Below are 14,856 nucleotides of genomic sequence, written 5' to 3' on the forward strand. Positions count from 1 at the left end.
TTTTTTTTTTAGTCACACCTTAATTGTGGCACAGATTCACCAAAATGCTGGAAACTTTCCTCAGAGATTTTGGCCGTATCCACATGACATCATGACATCATTGCATGGATGCTGTAGATTTATCAACTGCACATCCATGATGGGAATCTGGTTTTACCCCATCCCAAACATGATCTATTAAATTCAAATACGGTGACATTAGAGGCTGTTTCAGTTCAATCAACTCATTGTTGTGTTAAAAAAAACAAAAACAAAAACCAGTTTGAGATGATTTGAGCTTTGTGACATAGTGTGTATCCTACTGGAAGCAGCCATCAAAGATGGGTACACTGGTCAAAAAGGGATGGATGTGGTCAGTGGTGTTTAAATGATGCTTGGTAGATATTAAGTGGCCCTAAAAAATGCCCCCCACATCATTAGATCAGTGCTCCCCAAATCACACAACACACCACCAAATAAAAATGTCACAAAAAGCATATTGATAATTTCCCCCCTGCACACCAGTCATAGTGGAATTGGGTCAGTTTTTCCCCAGTGTACTTTTTTTTTATTTTTTTAAATTTGCTTTTCATCTGACCACTACTCGTGCTAGGTCCTTCATCAGGGTTGGATTTTTCTGCAGGACCCAGGTCAGATCGACCTGGCTGTTAATTAATTTCTTCTTTGTCTTCTTCTGTTTTCCTGGCAGTTGGTACCCATTTAATTAGAGCAGGTAGTTGTACTGCCCTCTAGTGTAAGAGAATGTAATTGTTCTGTGTGTGTGTGAGTGTGAGTGATTACAGTTAAATATTTGTCATAGATTTTTAACAAAACAAAAAATAAATTTTTGATTAAGAAAATAATATAAAGCCATTAAAAAAATATTTTAGACTTTCTTTCTAAAATGGGGTCATAAGTGAACCCACTCGGTCCCTAAAATAAGCAAATCATGTGATTTGGGTTTCTCTTTTTGTGTCTTTGCTCAGATTTCTTTGAAAATGACCAAATATTCCTAATCCTGGAGTTTGAGTTTGGCGGCATCGACTTGGAGAACAGCAACGGAACGGTAGGGATCAAAGCTTTCCCCGTGTCTTTGTGGAAATGTTGAGCTTTTATCTGCCACCTCAGTGACTGTTCAGAGATACAGAAGGTAAAGCTGGTAGCCTGGAGATAAAACTACTTTTACATTGGCTGAATGTAGAAAGTACACAAGCTGAAAGTGTGTGTGGTCAGTTAAAGCGCTTTGTATTCAAATTGTCATTACTGAAGATTAAGGTAAAAAGAAGCCTTTGCTTATTTCACCTTCACACTCTCAGTAAAAATGTTTTAAAATTTTAATGACGAGAGCGGCTGCATAAAAATAGCAAGTTCTTGAGTCGAGTCATTACAGCTTAATGTCAGCCAGACCATAAATTACTGCACGCTGGAGGTAATGAGAGAAGATGATGAACATCTTAAAGAAATTATTTGCTTCTGAAAATTCTTGCGGGCTAGTGTTATCTTTGGCACGGCTGCACTTTTTCTGGCTTCTAGAAACTTAAATTGCTGTTACACAACATTCACATCTCATCTCCCTGCAAGGTTTTATGAATATTTTCTGACTTGAGGTCTTACACACGCTGAGCACCTTCTTCCTGACTCTGACGTCTGAATGTGTCGACATGAAGACGACACATTCAGACGTCAGATTCAGGAAGAAGGTGCTCGGTGTGTGTGGCACAGGTGCTCGGACCTCATGACCTGTTTTGTTTTTTGCACTTTTTCTCACTGCACTGATTATCGGGTGAATTTGCAGGGATGTTTACTCGTGGGGAAATTGGATGCCTTGAATGTTGCACTTAAATAGTCTAAAAGACTTTGTCTAATTTATGCTCTTGTTGTGTTTTCAAGTTGGCATCTTTAGCGGTGGCGAAGAGCATCCTTCACCAGGTTACTGCTGCCTTGGCTGTTGCTGAGCAGGAGCTTCACTTTGAACACAGGTACTGACACACATTGATAAATTACAGCACCGACTGACAGTTTCCCAAGAAGACGCGTACAGATGCAGTTTGTTCCCCGCTAACAAAACAAAACCCTCTAGTGTTTAGAAGGAAACTAACAAATGTTCAGCTGGAACTCTACTCTAACAGTTTAACCCTACACACTGTTTATTGCAGGGACCTGCACTGGGGAAATGTGCTAGTCAAAACAACCAAGCAGAAGACGGGGAGCTTCCTCATCAATGGAACCACCCACTCTCTGGAAACCAGAGGGGTGCTGGTCCGCATCATTGACTATTCTCTCTCCAGACTAGAAATCGGTCAGATATTTTTCTACTTGCTTACTGTCATACTTTGAATGGATTGTGTTATACACATAGTGACTATTACATAGTGGTTCTAAAATGTTGCTTTTGTGTTGTAGATGATTTGACTGTGTCCTGTGACATCTCAAATGATGAAGAGCTCTTCATGGGACAGGGAGACTACCAGTTTGAGATCTACAGACTCATGAGACAGGAAAACGGGTCAGTCCATTAAGTGATCAAGCATCTATGTGCCATGTAACAGGAGTCTCTGTGTAGTAAAGGCTTAAAGTCTTTATCTCACTCTGTATCTTTCTATAGCTGTATCTCTATACATCTATCACTGTGCACCTACTAAACAAAACAAACTAGAATAAAAATATACAGTAAATGTTTTTAGTTTTTGTCCAGGTCAGTTTCATCATACTTTTCAATTAAACCAGAAAGAACGAGCGATTTGTTCATTTGTCTGAGACTGAGATGCTGACATGGAGTCAGTTCTTTGTGTCCTGAAATGACGAATACCACCAACATTATAAATAAACTTAACTGAAATGAGGAAACAAACCTGGAAACAAAATGAAACCAGTGATACTGTTGAACTTGAACTGGTTACGTTCTAGTAAATTATAATTTTTCTTTGCTATTATGTAGGATTTCTTTTTCTTTGATACGCTCATAAAAACATGTTTGTAATTATGTCAAATTTAAAAAGAAAAAAAAAAGAAGGAAAAAAAGCAGTGAGGCGAGGTTACATAATTCCCTGTGAGTCAGGAGGTCAGGACATTCCCTGCCGTTGGCCTTTTCTCCAGAGCACAAATGTCAACCTGATTTTACGTCGTGGGCCACAGACAGCCCACTTTAATCCTAAGTGGGTCAGACTGCCCTGTCTGTCACTGTACAGAAGTTTAACTGCACATTTAATCTCAGAGTGATCTCAATATAAGGGAAATGATGAGAATATTCTGTTTTTGATTTTCTTTAGACTCAAATTGTGAGAAATGCTTAAAATTACAACAAAAAAACAAACAATTCTGGTAGCTCATTGCCCACACAGTCCTGTAATCATAAGACTAAAAGTTTTTATTAATTCACAGAAAAGCTGTGGAGAAAAAAAAAATCCCTCACATTTTATAAAGCAGTGCAGCGGGCCAGACTATTCGGTCGGACTGGCCCCTGTGCCCTATGTTTGACAGCACTGCTTTAGAGTGTGGGTTCACACTGATGATGTAGCCGTCTCAGAAATTCACGTGTCAAATATGACACTCTTGGCATTGTTAAAGTTCATGACAGCACAGTGAGAAATGCAGCATTGTTGTTGATTTATTGATCCTCTCATGCTGTTTGTGTCTTTTATCAGAAATAACTGGGCTGCTTACCACCCTCATACCAACATACTGTGGCTCCACTACCTTTGCTCCAAGCTGCTTTCTATGAAGTACCGCGGCTCAGGGGGGAGGACTGCCAAGGACGTGCGAGAGGAGCTGACTGGTTTCTATGACAATGTCCTCCAGTACAGTTCAGCCACAGAGGCGTTGCAGAGCTGCCCCATGTTCCAGTAGCACGAGGATTCAACGCAAAGTGTGAGGAAACTCACACAGAGACCGTTTTTAGCACAAAGGGGGTGCAATGTTTCTTCCCGCTCGTCCTCTGTTAAGACAGTGTTCCCAGTGGCCGCGCCGGCACAGAAGAGTTACTTAGAGTGTAATGCAGACAATGCTGTCATAAAACAAGGCTCATTAAAATGACTGAAGATTATATATTGGTGGTCAGTGGCGCTTCTTTATGTTGTTATTCTAATAAATCCATTCACTTGTTTGTTTGTTTTTTGCATCCTAAGTATAAAATTTGAAAAAGATTATCATGATAAATTTTTCTTTCTTAATCTTGTAGCAATGTGGTTCAGTGTTTGCAGTCTGCATTGCTTCTTAATCTGTTACTTGGTGTAAATTAATCACTACCTTCTACATGGCCAGGTTTCAGCTTTTCTTTCATTTTTTTTTTCTCTGGTTAATGATGAAACGGTTCACAAACATGTGATGTGATTTCATTTGAAAAGCAGAAGGGCCACAAGGGGAAATAGAAGATTAGATCTCAAAACTATGCTATGTAAATGTAGTGTAAACGGGACATTTAACAGGTAAATCTGGCAGAGGATTCACTTCTGTGTGAAGCATTATAATCAATAAATGCTCATTTTAAGAGTTCTGAATGTTTTTATATAAAATAAAAGTCTGTAAGAAGATGTAAAAAAAAAAAATGAAGCATGTTAAGTTGTTATTACTGCGTACCAGGGTATTTAGATTTATAATTGTTTTAGTATGGTCGTATATAATAGTAATCAGAACTGTCACCTCACAGCAAGACGGTTCTGGGTCTGTCAGCGTTTGTACGTACTCCCTGTGTTAGTTTTCTCCAGGTGTTCCTTCCATAGTCCAAAAACATCCATCTTAGCTTAACTGATTATCCTAAATTGGCCGTGAGTGTGAATGTTAGTCAATGGTCATCTGTCTCTGTGTATGTCCTGTGATATTCTGGGTCCCCGTCCTCCTGTGTACCCCCTCCTCTCCCTCTAAAAGCGCTGGGATAGGCTCTGCACTCCCGTGACTCTGAATTTGATAAGCAGTTAGACAAAGGAATGGGCTGAAGAAGGGCTCCCTTTATTAAACTGATAGGGAATGTATTGTACTGCATTAAAATGCCAGCAGAAGGAAATCTAGTGGATTATTCGGAGCCCAGTAAGCTGTGAAACATGTCTAAAAGTAGTAAACAAAGTATAACTAAACTGCCTTGAAGTAGTTTGGGTTTATTCCTGTGGATAACCATCAAGAAGAAAGCTTGGTACACTATTTCCCTCCAGAAAGGTGAGGTGTCTCCAAAACAAAAATGTATATTATCTTTGAGTTAATAACTTTTAAGTCCTGAGATGACAAAAATAAGTCAGTGGTCAGATTAACAGCAGTCTATAAATCATTTTAACTAATACCTGAAAGGTGATTATGGTCGTCTTTGGAACAGCGAGTTAAAATCGTTTGATATGTCGACTATTTAATTTGATAAATTGGTCAGTAACAGATTTTTCTGGGTAATTTATCAACAGAACTTACAACTAATTATAAATCATCCTGGTAAAGAATTTCAGCTACTTCAACATTATAAATCCACCTACTGTGCAGTACTTGCAGCGGGTGGAGTACACTGCACGTTACCATACAAACGACACATGATGTGAATCTTTTTAGTGATACCCTGAACCACGGAGAAGCATCTGAGCTTAAGCTCAAAGAATGTGATACACAGAAAAAAGACGCACATACAAAAACAAAATAGTTTATTCAATTTCATCATTAAGATTATTATACATTTTTGCATTGAAACAAGCTTCATTTTGGTATGGTGAGTCGTGTGTGTCCATTTTGATGTGGATCTTGATTGAATATGTTCAATGCTTCCATACGCAAAGAGACACTTGGTTGCTGTTTTTTTTTTTTTCTCTTAATGAACACCTGCCTGGAATCGTTACACGATGGGATTAGGGCAACAGTTGCATTAAAAAAGGAAGACGTCCTTTAAAAAAAACAACATATGGCGACATTCCAAACTATACAAACAAGATCCGGCAGGCCAATGTCTGAGAAGAGGTCAGGCATGTGTTTGAGAAGCACTTTTTGGTTGAGCTTTGAGGCAATGTTTGAAATGGCCTTGCTGGTGATGAGCCCATATGTCTGTTGATGTGTTTGTCTGTTTTCAAGGTTCTCTGTTTGTGTGTGTGTGTGTGTGTGTGCTTGAGTCTGGGAAGCAAACAGATGTGTATAAGAAGCAATGACGTGGATATGAAATGTACCTGCAGCTGTTGTATGTGTATGTGTGTGTCTGTATGCTTGTATGCATTTGTGCTCAGAAGGAGAAGTATTTGGTGAACCACTCCTGCTTCAGCCCTTCTGTCCCCCTCTGCTCCAGGTATGGCCCCCTGCACGACACAAGACGCAGACAGGTTTAGTGTTTTAATCACAACTAATTCAGAAACATGACAGGAAGAAAAACATTCGTAACATTTTATAACACGTCCCAAGACTAAGGGCATAATTCCCCTGTAATTAAAACAAATCTCAAAGGATTTTATTTGAAATTAAAATGTTATTATATCCGCATACTACTACTTCAAGGTAGGTACGCTAGAATAAAGTTGGTAAGAAGTCAGAGGTTTTTACAGGGATTTAAACTACAGCGTAAGCAAAAAGGTAAATAATAGAATATCCATCATGTACATCTACTTAATGAATATTGAATAAAAAAAGTAAAAAGACAAAATTAAGGCAATTTGTGCCCTGAAAAGTACAGTGTGCGATGTAAGATGGGAACACATTGTTTTTATTCCAAATTAGTTACCTCATACTTAAAATTACTTATGGAGTCCTAAATTTACATAGTAATAATGCTAATAATAATAAGTAATTACAGTATAATTACTTCCTTGTTCCTGTAAAAACTCGACTTACCCCCTTATGGTAGTGTGTCTACGTTTAAGTATTTGTATGCAAATATAATTACATTACAATTTTGAATTAAATGACATTTATTACAGGTTAATTACACCTTTAGTTGTCATGCTAAGGTGTTCAATTGCAGTCAGAAAAGAGAGAAAGGAAAGCAGCAGGACCATGACTGTTTCAGCTTATAAAGACTGACATTTACTGAATACCTTCTTTAGGACAAGACGTCACCTCACTGGTATTTACACTATATTACAGCTGTTAGACCTTTGGTACATCTGTGGTTCATGAGGAAGAGTGGGCTGTGTACCAATTGGAAGGTCTGTGGCTCAAGCTCCAGCATGTTCAGGTGTTTTTAAAGAATAAAGTGTTGCATGAGTGAAAACGATCAGCCGATAAAATGGCAGCAACTCAATGCCTTTAGGTATGTAGACATGGTCAAGACCACCTCCTGAAGTTCAAATTGAGCATCAGAATGGGGAAGAAAGGTGATTTAAGTTACTTTAAATTTGGTATGGTAGTTGGTGCTTGAAAGGCTGAAGCGTCTGATCTGCTGGGACTCTCCTTTTATTTTACAGAGAATGGTTTGAAAAAGAGACAATATCCAGTGAGCGGCAGCTCTCTGTTAGAAAATGTCTCGTTGATGACAAAGGTCAGAGGAGAAAACTACAGTAACAGGAGGCGTGCTACAGCAGCTAAGAACAAGAAACTGAGGCTACAGTTGGGGAAGGCTCATCAAAACTGGACAATAAAATATTGTGCTGAACATGACTTTGAGTTCACTGAACTCAAATGGCCTCCACAGTCACCAACAGAGAACCACTTGGATGTGTTAATAGGGGCGAGTCACGTTATGGATGTGCAGCCGACAAATCTGACAGTTCTGAAGACAAGACGGGATCAAACCTGGCATTAGCAAGGTGAACCTTGGATCGTTTTATTTAATGTCATCACTAAGAATTATTGTTGTATTTGTATGCATAAATCCTCAGTAGTCATAAACTGATTATTACATGATCACACAGCAATGAGTACACAAGGTCAGGATAACATCCCTCTTCAAAATGTCTGTCTTAATTAGACTTTTTGTGACTGCATTGTTTCATCTGTCTTGATCCACGACCTCCGTAAACCCTGTTCTGATTAATTCATGGACTCATGGACCATGAAAGGTTTGTCTGTAAATTATGATCCACATTAGAGTCACAAACCGCTGAGCTAACAAAAACACAAAGCCGACAGACCAACATGTGACATCACAGAGTCTATGTGCTATCTTTTATATACAGTCTATGTGCTATCTTTTATGGTTTGCACTGTTGCCTCATTTGCATGTTCTCCACGTGTTTGCGTGAGTTCTCTTCGGGTACTGTGACTTCCTCCCACAGTCCTAAGACATGCAGTTAGTGGGGTTAGGTTAATTGGTGATTCTAAATTGCCCATGAGTGTGAATAGTTGTTTGTCTCTCTGTGTGTTAGCCCTGTGAGAGACTGGCCATCTGTCCTGGGTGTACCCTGCCTCTCGCCCTATGGTAACTGGGATAGGCTCCAGCCCCCATGTGACACTGATTAAGGTTGGCAGTAAATGTCAAAGTAAGATCCACATGAATAGGAAGGTTGTAAAACATGATTCTGTAGCGGGATGATCGGCGTTATTTATTAATCATGATGTAGTTAATTACTTATTCAGTACTTAAAGTTGCATTTGTAGTAGTACTTGCAAGAATGAGACCACATTTTGCCACCATGACAGACACAAAGAGTCACAAATGTGGAAACATCACCAGCCACGCTGTCATGGAAAGTGATAACTGCTGGTAGGGCAGGTTTCCATCAAGAGATCTGCAGCGGACAGCTACAGCTGGCTCATCTTGAACTAAGCGCTGAGATTAACACAGACTGACAGCTGATTAATCCCGACATCCAGTTCATGCCAGCGATCTGAGTCCTTGTTGGAACAGTTTGATTAATGTCATCACTAAGAATTATTGTTTTATTGCTCCCTCTACTTTTTATCATATTTTCATATCTTTATATAAAGTTCAAAAGGTTGTTAATACAACTTGTTGAACATGTGATATCCCTGGTAAGGATTAAGTCAAAAAGTAAAAAAATATTAAAAATAAGTTTGATTTTTGGTTTCTTATCTCACCCTGAGGAAGTCAGCTGCCTGAATCAAAACATTCATACCTGATTGAGTGGGCCTGCAGGTGTACGTGTGGGTCCAGGCAGGAGGGGGACACGTATCGGATGCCCGTCTGAGGCGAGGGGCAGACGGGGAGAGGTGCCGTCGGCGCCGGCGTCGGTGGGATGCAGGAGGTCCGGGTTCTGGCGGAGCGAGAGAGGGAGGGCGAGGAATGCTGGGTGAGGGGGAGGGACGTGTGTTTGTGTGGGAGAGAGGAGGTGGAGTAGTGGGGCGAGGTTTGAGGGTGGGAGGAGGACTGGTGGGGGAGGGTTGAGGAGGAGTGCTGATGGACGGAGGGGGAGGAGGAAGACGAGGAGGAGGAGGAGGAGTGGGGCACAAAGATGCTCCTGTTGTAAGTGCCGGCCGTGGAGATGCTGGTGACACGAGGAGGCGACTCGGCACGTTTCCTCTGTGGAAAAAAATAAATAAATAAAAATTGACACATAGGTTAGAGTTTAAAAAAAAAAGGACCAGTTTTTCAGAGCGCTCAGTATAACCAGCAGAAATCTGGACCCACTGGTTGTGATTTATGACTAATGGGGCAAAATCAGTCTCTCTTTTGTTGCTCAAACAAATGATTGGTTAGTTGCACTCAGACTACAAGTGGCCTGTAAGCTAGAAAATCTCCTACTTGCAAATTGTGCATATTTACAAGCACATATCTGTTTAAAGGAGGCTTCGCTCTCACATCCAGGCCCACATATTTTATTCTTGGACAGCTTTGCATGACTGACAGTTCAAAACAGTGCTTATATTTAGCTTTTACTGGATGTTGGTGCAGAGCCTTGGTTCATCTTCTGTCTGAAACAAGCTGTTGAAGCTCCTCTCTCTTTAAGGTCAGCCAACTTTCTTCTGATTGGCTGCTACTCAAAAGCAAAAGATCCAAACAGCAGGTGGCCAAGGTGTCTGTGCTCACAGCCAGAGCTGCCTCGCAGATCCAAGAGGAGAAAAAAGCGAAACTGAGAATTTAGAGCAGTCTGAAGCTTGAGCTTCTGGCTTGAATTTGGCTGTTTAGACAACCAACCTATATTAAAAAAAAGTACAATGTTGTGTAAATGTCGTGAGTGGCCCTTCATTTCTTTATTTTTTGCAAGAAAAATGGGAAATAGGTGCATTGATTTATAGAAACGTGCAAACAAGAATAGAGATAACGGAGGTTGCAGAAGTCTAACAAGCTTGAAAGTCAATATTTGGTTTGACCACCTTTATTCTTCAACACAGCTGAACTCTATTAGACAAGCGTTCTTGTTATTCCTTTAAGTGGTCCTCAAGAATAGTTTAGGACATTCAAAGCTCTTCTTTGGATGTTGGCTGCCTTTTCCTTCATTCTCTGTCATGAAAATGAAACTGTTGCCAGTCTGATTCTTTCCAGATGGTGGATCAAAATCTCATGGCACTTTTTTGCATTCATAATCAATTTTGACAAGCTCTCCAAAACCACCAGCCAACTATGACAGACCCTCCATCATGTTTTCTAGATGTCTGTAGAGACTCACTGTTGTGCCTCTCTCCTGACCTCATGCATACATACTGACAAAAGTTTGAAGCAAAATGTTTAAATTTGGAGTAATTATTTATATGAGATATGTTGCCACTGATTTTCAGTCCATTTCTTGTTTAATTTGGCATAACTCAGCCTTTTCAACCTATTTCCCTTCCTTAAGAATGGCTTCTTGACAGCCACCCTTCAACTGGGACCACTTGTGATGAGGATTCAGTGAAACATAGACGGATCTACTGAAGGGCCAGGAGCATCTTTCAGGTGCTATATCAAGTCTTTGCTGGATTGTTTTCCTATTTCTTAAAGATATAACTTTCAGATAATGTTCGTCTGCTGTAGATGGGTTTACTGAGATATAGGCTTTTGGCTTACTGTGGTATCTTTGGTAGTTTTCATAGACTCAAATAAAGAAATTGAATAAATGTTTTTGCAAAAAGTCTCCTAAATTTAAAACGAGTTCTTTGTGTAGTCAGGACACTGGTTCATCCAATGCCATTTGAACAAACAACAAACAAAGAAAAACAAACATCCATCTGAGCGTGAAAACTCGGGTACATTGGACTGAAAAATGAAAATGAAAAAAAGCTACAAATGTTCAAAGAAAGACTAAGAGACCTTCAGAAAACCTGGAGAACGACTACGCAAGACCACTCTTAAAATTAGTTTATGTTAGTGTTATGTTGGTAAGTTTATGTTGCAAAGCAAGTGCCCACTAGTCAATTTAGTGAAATGAGTGAAATGAGTAAAGCCACACGTGTTCAGTTATTATGAAGGCCACCTTAGTTCATTTTCAGCCACATATTCTGTCCTGTAAATACTACACATGTATTAAATCATACTCTGAAAATAGTCCCCAGCTAAATGCACACTTTATCTTTAAATAGTAAGTTTGATTAAATCGGCAGTTAAGGAAAGTGTTTTATGTCCTTTATGATTTATATTAAAACAAAACAGCAGAGTCTGAAGTGTTCAGTGTTTAAGCGTTACAGGAGAAGAAGACACATCCCGAAATAAGTGTAGTTTTACTGAAACTTCTCAGTAACAAATGCATGGACATAAATACAAAAGTTGGTGGCCCGCAGCCATCATAGGAGACTGTCGACAGGCTGCAGGTGATGATGCGTGTCAGCATTTTTAAATGTACCACGCCAGATGGTCGGTAAGCACAAATCCACGACTGACACCAAACAAGTGCAAGTGAAGGCACACAGAATCCTGCACTTTACAGCAGCCTCGATTTATTAGTCACACTCCTGAGAAGCTTTGATTAAAGACGCGAACGCCTCAAAATCGATTTCATCATGTTTGCACGTCAGCTGATAACAGGTCAAACTAAAAAAAAATAAAAGAGCTGCATAATATAAGTTCCCACATCTTTCACACATCTGCGTCTTTAGTTGCCAAATGCAATGTTAGTAAAAGCCGAGTGATGATGGAGTTATTGCAGGGAGGGCAGGCACACTGGTGACGTGGTGAGTGGGCGAACTTCTGCGTTTCACTGTTTCGTGCCCCAGAAACCGAAGCCGGCTTCGGCCCAGCGAGCCCTTCTGGTTGGATGGAGGCTCACTCTCACGCGCGTGAGCCGAACACACAAACTCACCATCGTGGTTGGCGTGATGCTCCCGGGGCGGGACTTGCTGTCACAGAGCCCGAGGCTACTGTTGTCCCCGGCAACAGGAGGGTAGAGCTGCAGCTGATGCCTCTCTTCCTGGAGGCAAGGAGGACGAGGAAGGACTTTCACTGGCCTTATTCACAATTGTTGCTGTTGTTGTTCTTGTTGTAGGGTTTGAGTTGTGTCTGGAGGGTGTACATGTTTGCTAAGCTGCCTCACGTCACACAGATGGTAGATGCAGCACTCAGTCAGAGGACACTGAAAAATGTAGTTTTCTCCTACGCACACATGACCGCTGATGATTAATGAAGGCACTGTTCCACTGGGTTTAGTCTGAGTCATTTAAATATTTATGGTTTGGGAAAAATGCTCATTTATGCAGCCAGATTTTTAACTCCCAGGCTCAACACACTGTGTGATTTTGATTTTTAGCTTGCTACTGTTAGAGTTTGGATCAGAGCAGCTGCTATAATCAGTCTGTCTGTGTTTAAAAGATTATTTTTTTGGTATATTTTTTTCTTTAGAGAGTGAGTTTTAGCAACTAAACACTTTGAAGGAAATCAAACCAGGGATGCTGCAGTCAGATGGGACCTTGGACCACCTCAGTCTCCAGAGGAAAACAAAGCAACTGCTAAGAAATCAATACAAGGCAACATTATGCTAAAGATATGTCAAGAGGAATCACTGCAGTGAGTCTGTGCTACACCGCGTGTTTTAATGCTGACCCATACAGTGGTGTATATCAGACAACGGGCAAGATGTAAGTTAATTTAAGTGTTCATGTAGCTTTTTTAACACATCTTTTATGTTGGTTATACTTTTACTGTAGCCAGTTAGTCAAGTTATCCAACACGTGGACCTTTGCTCATTTTGTTCAAGTCCTTTGCTAAAGAAAAATGGAAGGTCATGGAAGCCATGAAGTCCTTGGTGCTCGGGCCAAACCTCAGCGCAGATTCTGCAACGGTGTCATCAGGTTTTAGTGCAGTAACTAAAGCACTACTGTAGTGCTTCCAAAATCAATGATTGATCAATGCAATGATTACCTTTTTAACCAAAAAGAAAATTATGAAAGAAAAGTAGTAATGCACATGGGCAGGTTGTAGGGCACAGGCTCATCTAAGCAAATCTTATCTTTAACCTCCAGAAAACTTGCTTATATTTTTTTCCATTGTGGTGTTCCCAAAGATGAAGAAAAGCCCATCAGCGGATAAAAGATAAAAGTACTGTACATCTCCATCTATACATTACACTTACAGGTGGAGCTTGGCCATGGAAGCCCATATCAAGAAGCTCCTGGCGCACAATGTTTGTGCTGATTTTAATGACAGAGCAAGTCTGGAGCGCTGCAGTTATTCAGTCAGCAGAGCATTGGTGGCTTTTACGCCTCGGTGGCAATGGGGCCGAAAACACAGGGGTGGTCCAATATATTTGTCCATGTAGTGTATTAATACTTAGCTATATTAGCTGTATTGCTTTGGGGGAAAAAAGTTTACACACATACTTCTTTTAGCTGCATCTGTCTCTCATCTAAAGAGACAATACAAACATTTAAAGATTCATTTTGTTAGCAAATCCATTAAAAAGCCTCAACTAGCCAACTTTGACAGGCCAGCTGTGGCAGTCAGCGCTATTTTAAAAAAAGGCCACAATTATAAAGTCTTATTGTTTAAAAGACTGACTCATTTCCTAAAACTAATGGGCACTGTAGTTTTCAGCAATCATTATTCAAACAGGAGTAAATAGGGTAATTAATGAGCACTACTTTCAGCCGAGTATTTATACATATTTGCAACAGTAGTGAGTAATTTTGGCAAGACTGTGTGTGTGTGTGTGTGTGTGTGTGTGTGTGTGTGTGTGTGTGTGTGTGTGTGTGTCTGCAAGTGCAACAATGGAGTTCTATGGCACAGATGATGAATAAATAATAAACATCAGACTCTTTTACTTTTTTCCTTTTGCGAGTCACACTGTGTCTCTGTTAGTTTTACTTCCTGTCTCTGTCTTCTTCGCTCCACTGTGATTTTCTTCTTCACTCTTATTGGTTTTACATGTGCTTAATCAGTCATTTAGTTCTCCGTTTCGCAGTCCTCGCCTTCTCCCGGTTGTATTTCAGTCTGTCTATTTCCAGCCCGTGTTTCTCGGCTGTGATCCTGACAGGTTACCATTTCCTGTTTGTGCTCGGTTTAGTTTCTGCTCTCTTTGTAGTATTTTTGGATTCTTTTGAAAACCAGTAGAGCTTTAGTCTTCTGTCTTGGATTTATTTTTTATTATTTTTTTGTAGCATCTTTTTGTTATTTGGTTCCTTTTGCCCCTTTTTTTCTCCTTTATTTAAACTACTGTTGTGATGTTTCGTGAGTTTGTCGACTTCTACTTCTGAAACTTTTCAGATTATATTATTTCTAACACAAATTGGCCCATTGGCATGGCAAGAGCAACGGAAAGTTGTGTGTAGTTTTTTACAAACCAGTAAATAAATTAGATGTATGTTGTTAAGCATTATGGGTGAAATGGTTGTAATTTTCCAACACTAACTATCACATTTAGGTTAGAAGGACAAACCCCAAAATTGCGCAAAAAATGTTTTTTATATTCTCTGAGGTCTCTCATACAGGAAAGAAAATTCTTTTTACTGTAAAAGCGGTTAAATTACTAAATATTGAAGTAAATGAAAATAAAAAGGTACAAAATAAAGCAGAGTTTTACTTATGTGATTTCATAATGAAAGCTCTGATTCTAGGTGTGACACTGCACAGCGTGTTCCTCTACATGTCTGAAAAAACTGAATGCGTTTGATCATCCCAAATCA

At 39.9% G+C, this 14,856-nt stretch overlaps 2 protein-coding genes across 5 annotated transcripts in view; one reads left to right on the forward strand and one right to left on the reverse strand.

The window, feature by feature from the left end:
• Positions 1–4,749, forward strand: part of haspin (histone H3 associated protein kinase) — a 13,428-nt gene extending 8,679 nt beyond the window's left edge. Inside the window, exons 12-16 of the mRNA XM_005928276.3 lie at positions 966–1,045; positions 1,870–1,958; positions 2,136–2,278; positions 2,383–2,485; positions 3,624–4,749. Coding sequence (XP_005928338.1) covers positions 966–1,045; positions 1,870–1,958; positions 2,136–2,278; positions 2,383–2,485; positions 3,624–3,825 — 617 coding nt within the window. The 3' untranslated portion in view covers positions 3,826–4,749. The remainder of the gene's footprint in view (positions 1–965; positions 1,046–1,869; positions 1,959–2,135; positions 2,279–2,382; positions 2,486–3,623) is intronic.
• Positions 4,750–5,577: 828 nt separating this feature from the next.
• The window catches only part of fam184b (family with sequence similarity 184 member B), a 35,273-nt gene continuing 25,994 nt past the window's right edge, over positions 5,578–14,856 (reverse strand). For 3 of the 4 annotated variants that reach the window (XM_042223389.1, XM_042223388.1, XM_042223390.1), the window contains exons 16-18: positions 12,042–12,149; positions 8,946–9,349; positions 5,578–6,233 (exon numbers count right to left, since the gene is read on the reverse strand). In XM_042223389.1, coding sequence (XP_042079323.1) covers positions 6,161–6,233; positions 8,946–9,349; positions 12,042–12,149 — 585 coding nt within the window. In that variant the 3' untranslated portion in view covers positions 5,578–6,160. The remainder of the gene's footprint in view (positions 6,234–8,945; positions 9,350–12,041; positions 12,150–14,856) is intronic. The other variant, XM_014335484.2, reaches the window with a different exon arrangement.

Source organism: Haplochromis burtoni, unplaced genomic scaffold (assembly GCF_018398535.1).
Source record: "Haplochromis burtoni strain Fernald_Lab_line unplaced genomic scaffold, NCSU_Asbu1 Contig_110, whole genome shotgun sequence".
Classification (NCBI taxonomy): Eukaryota; Metazoa; Chordata; class Actinopteri; order Cichliformes; family Cichlidae; genus Haplochromis; species Haplochromis burtoni.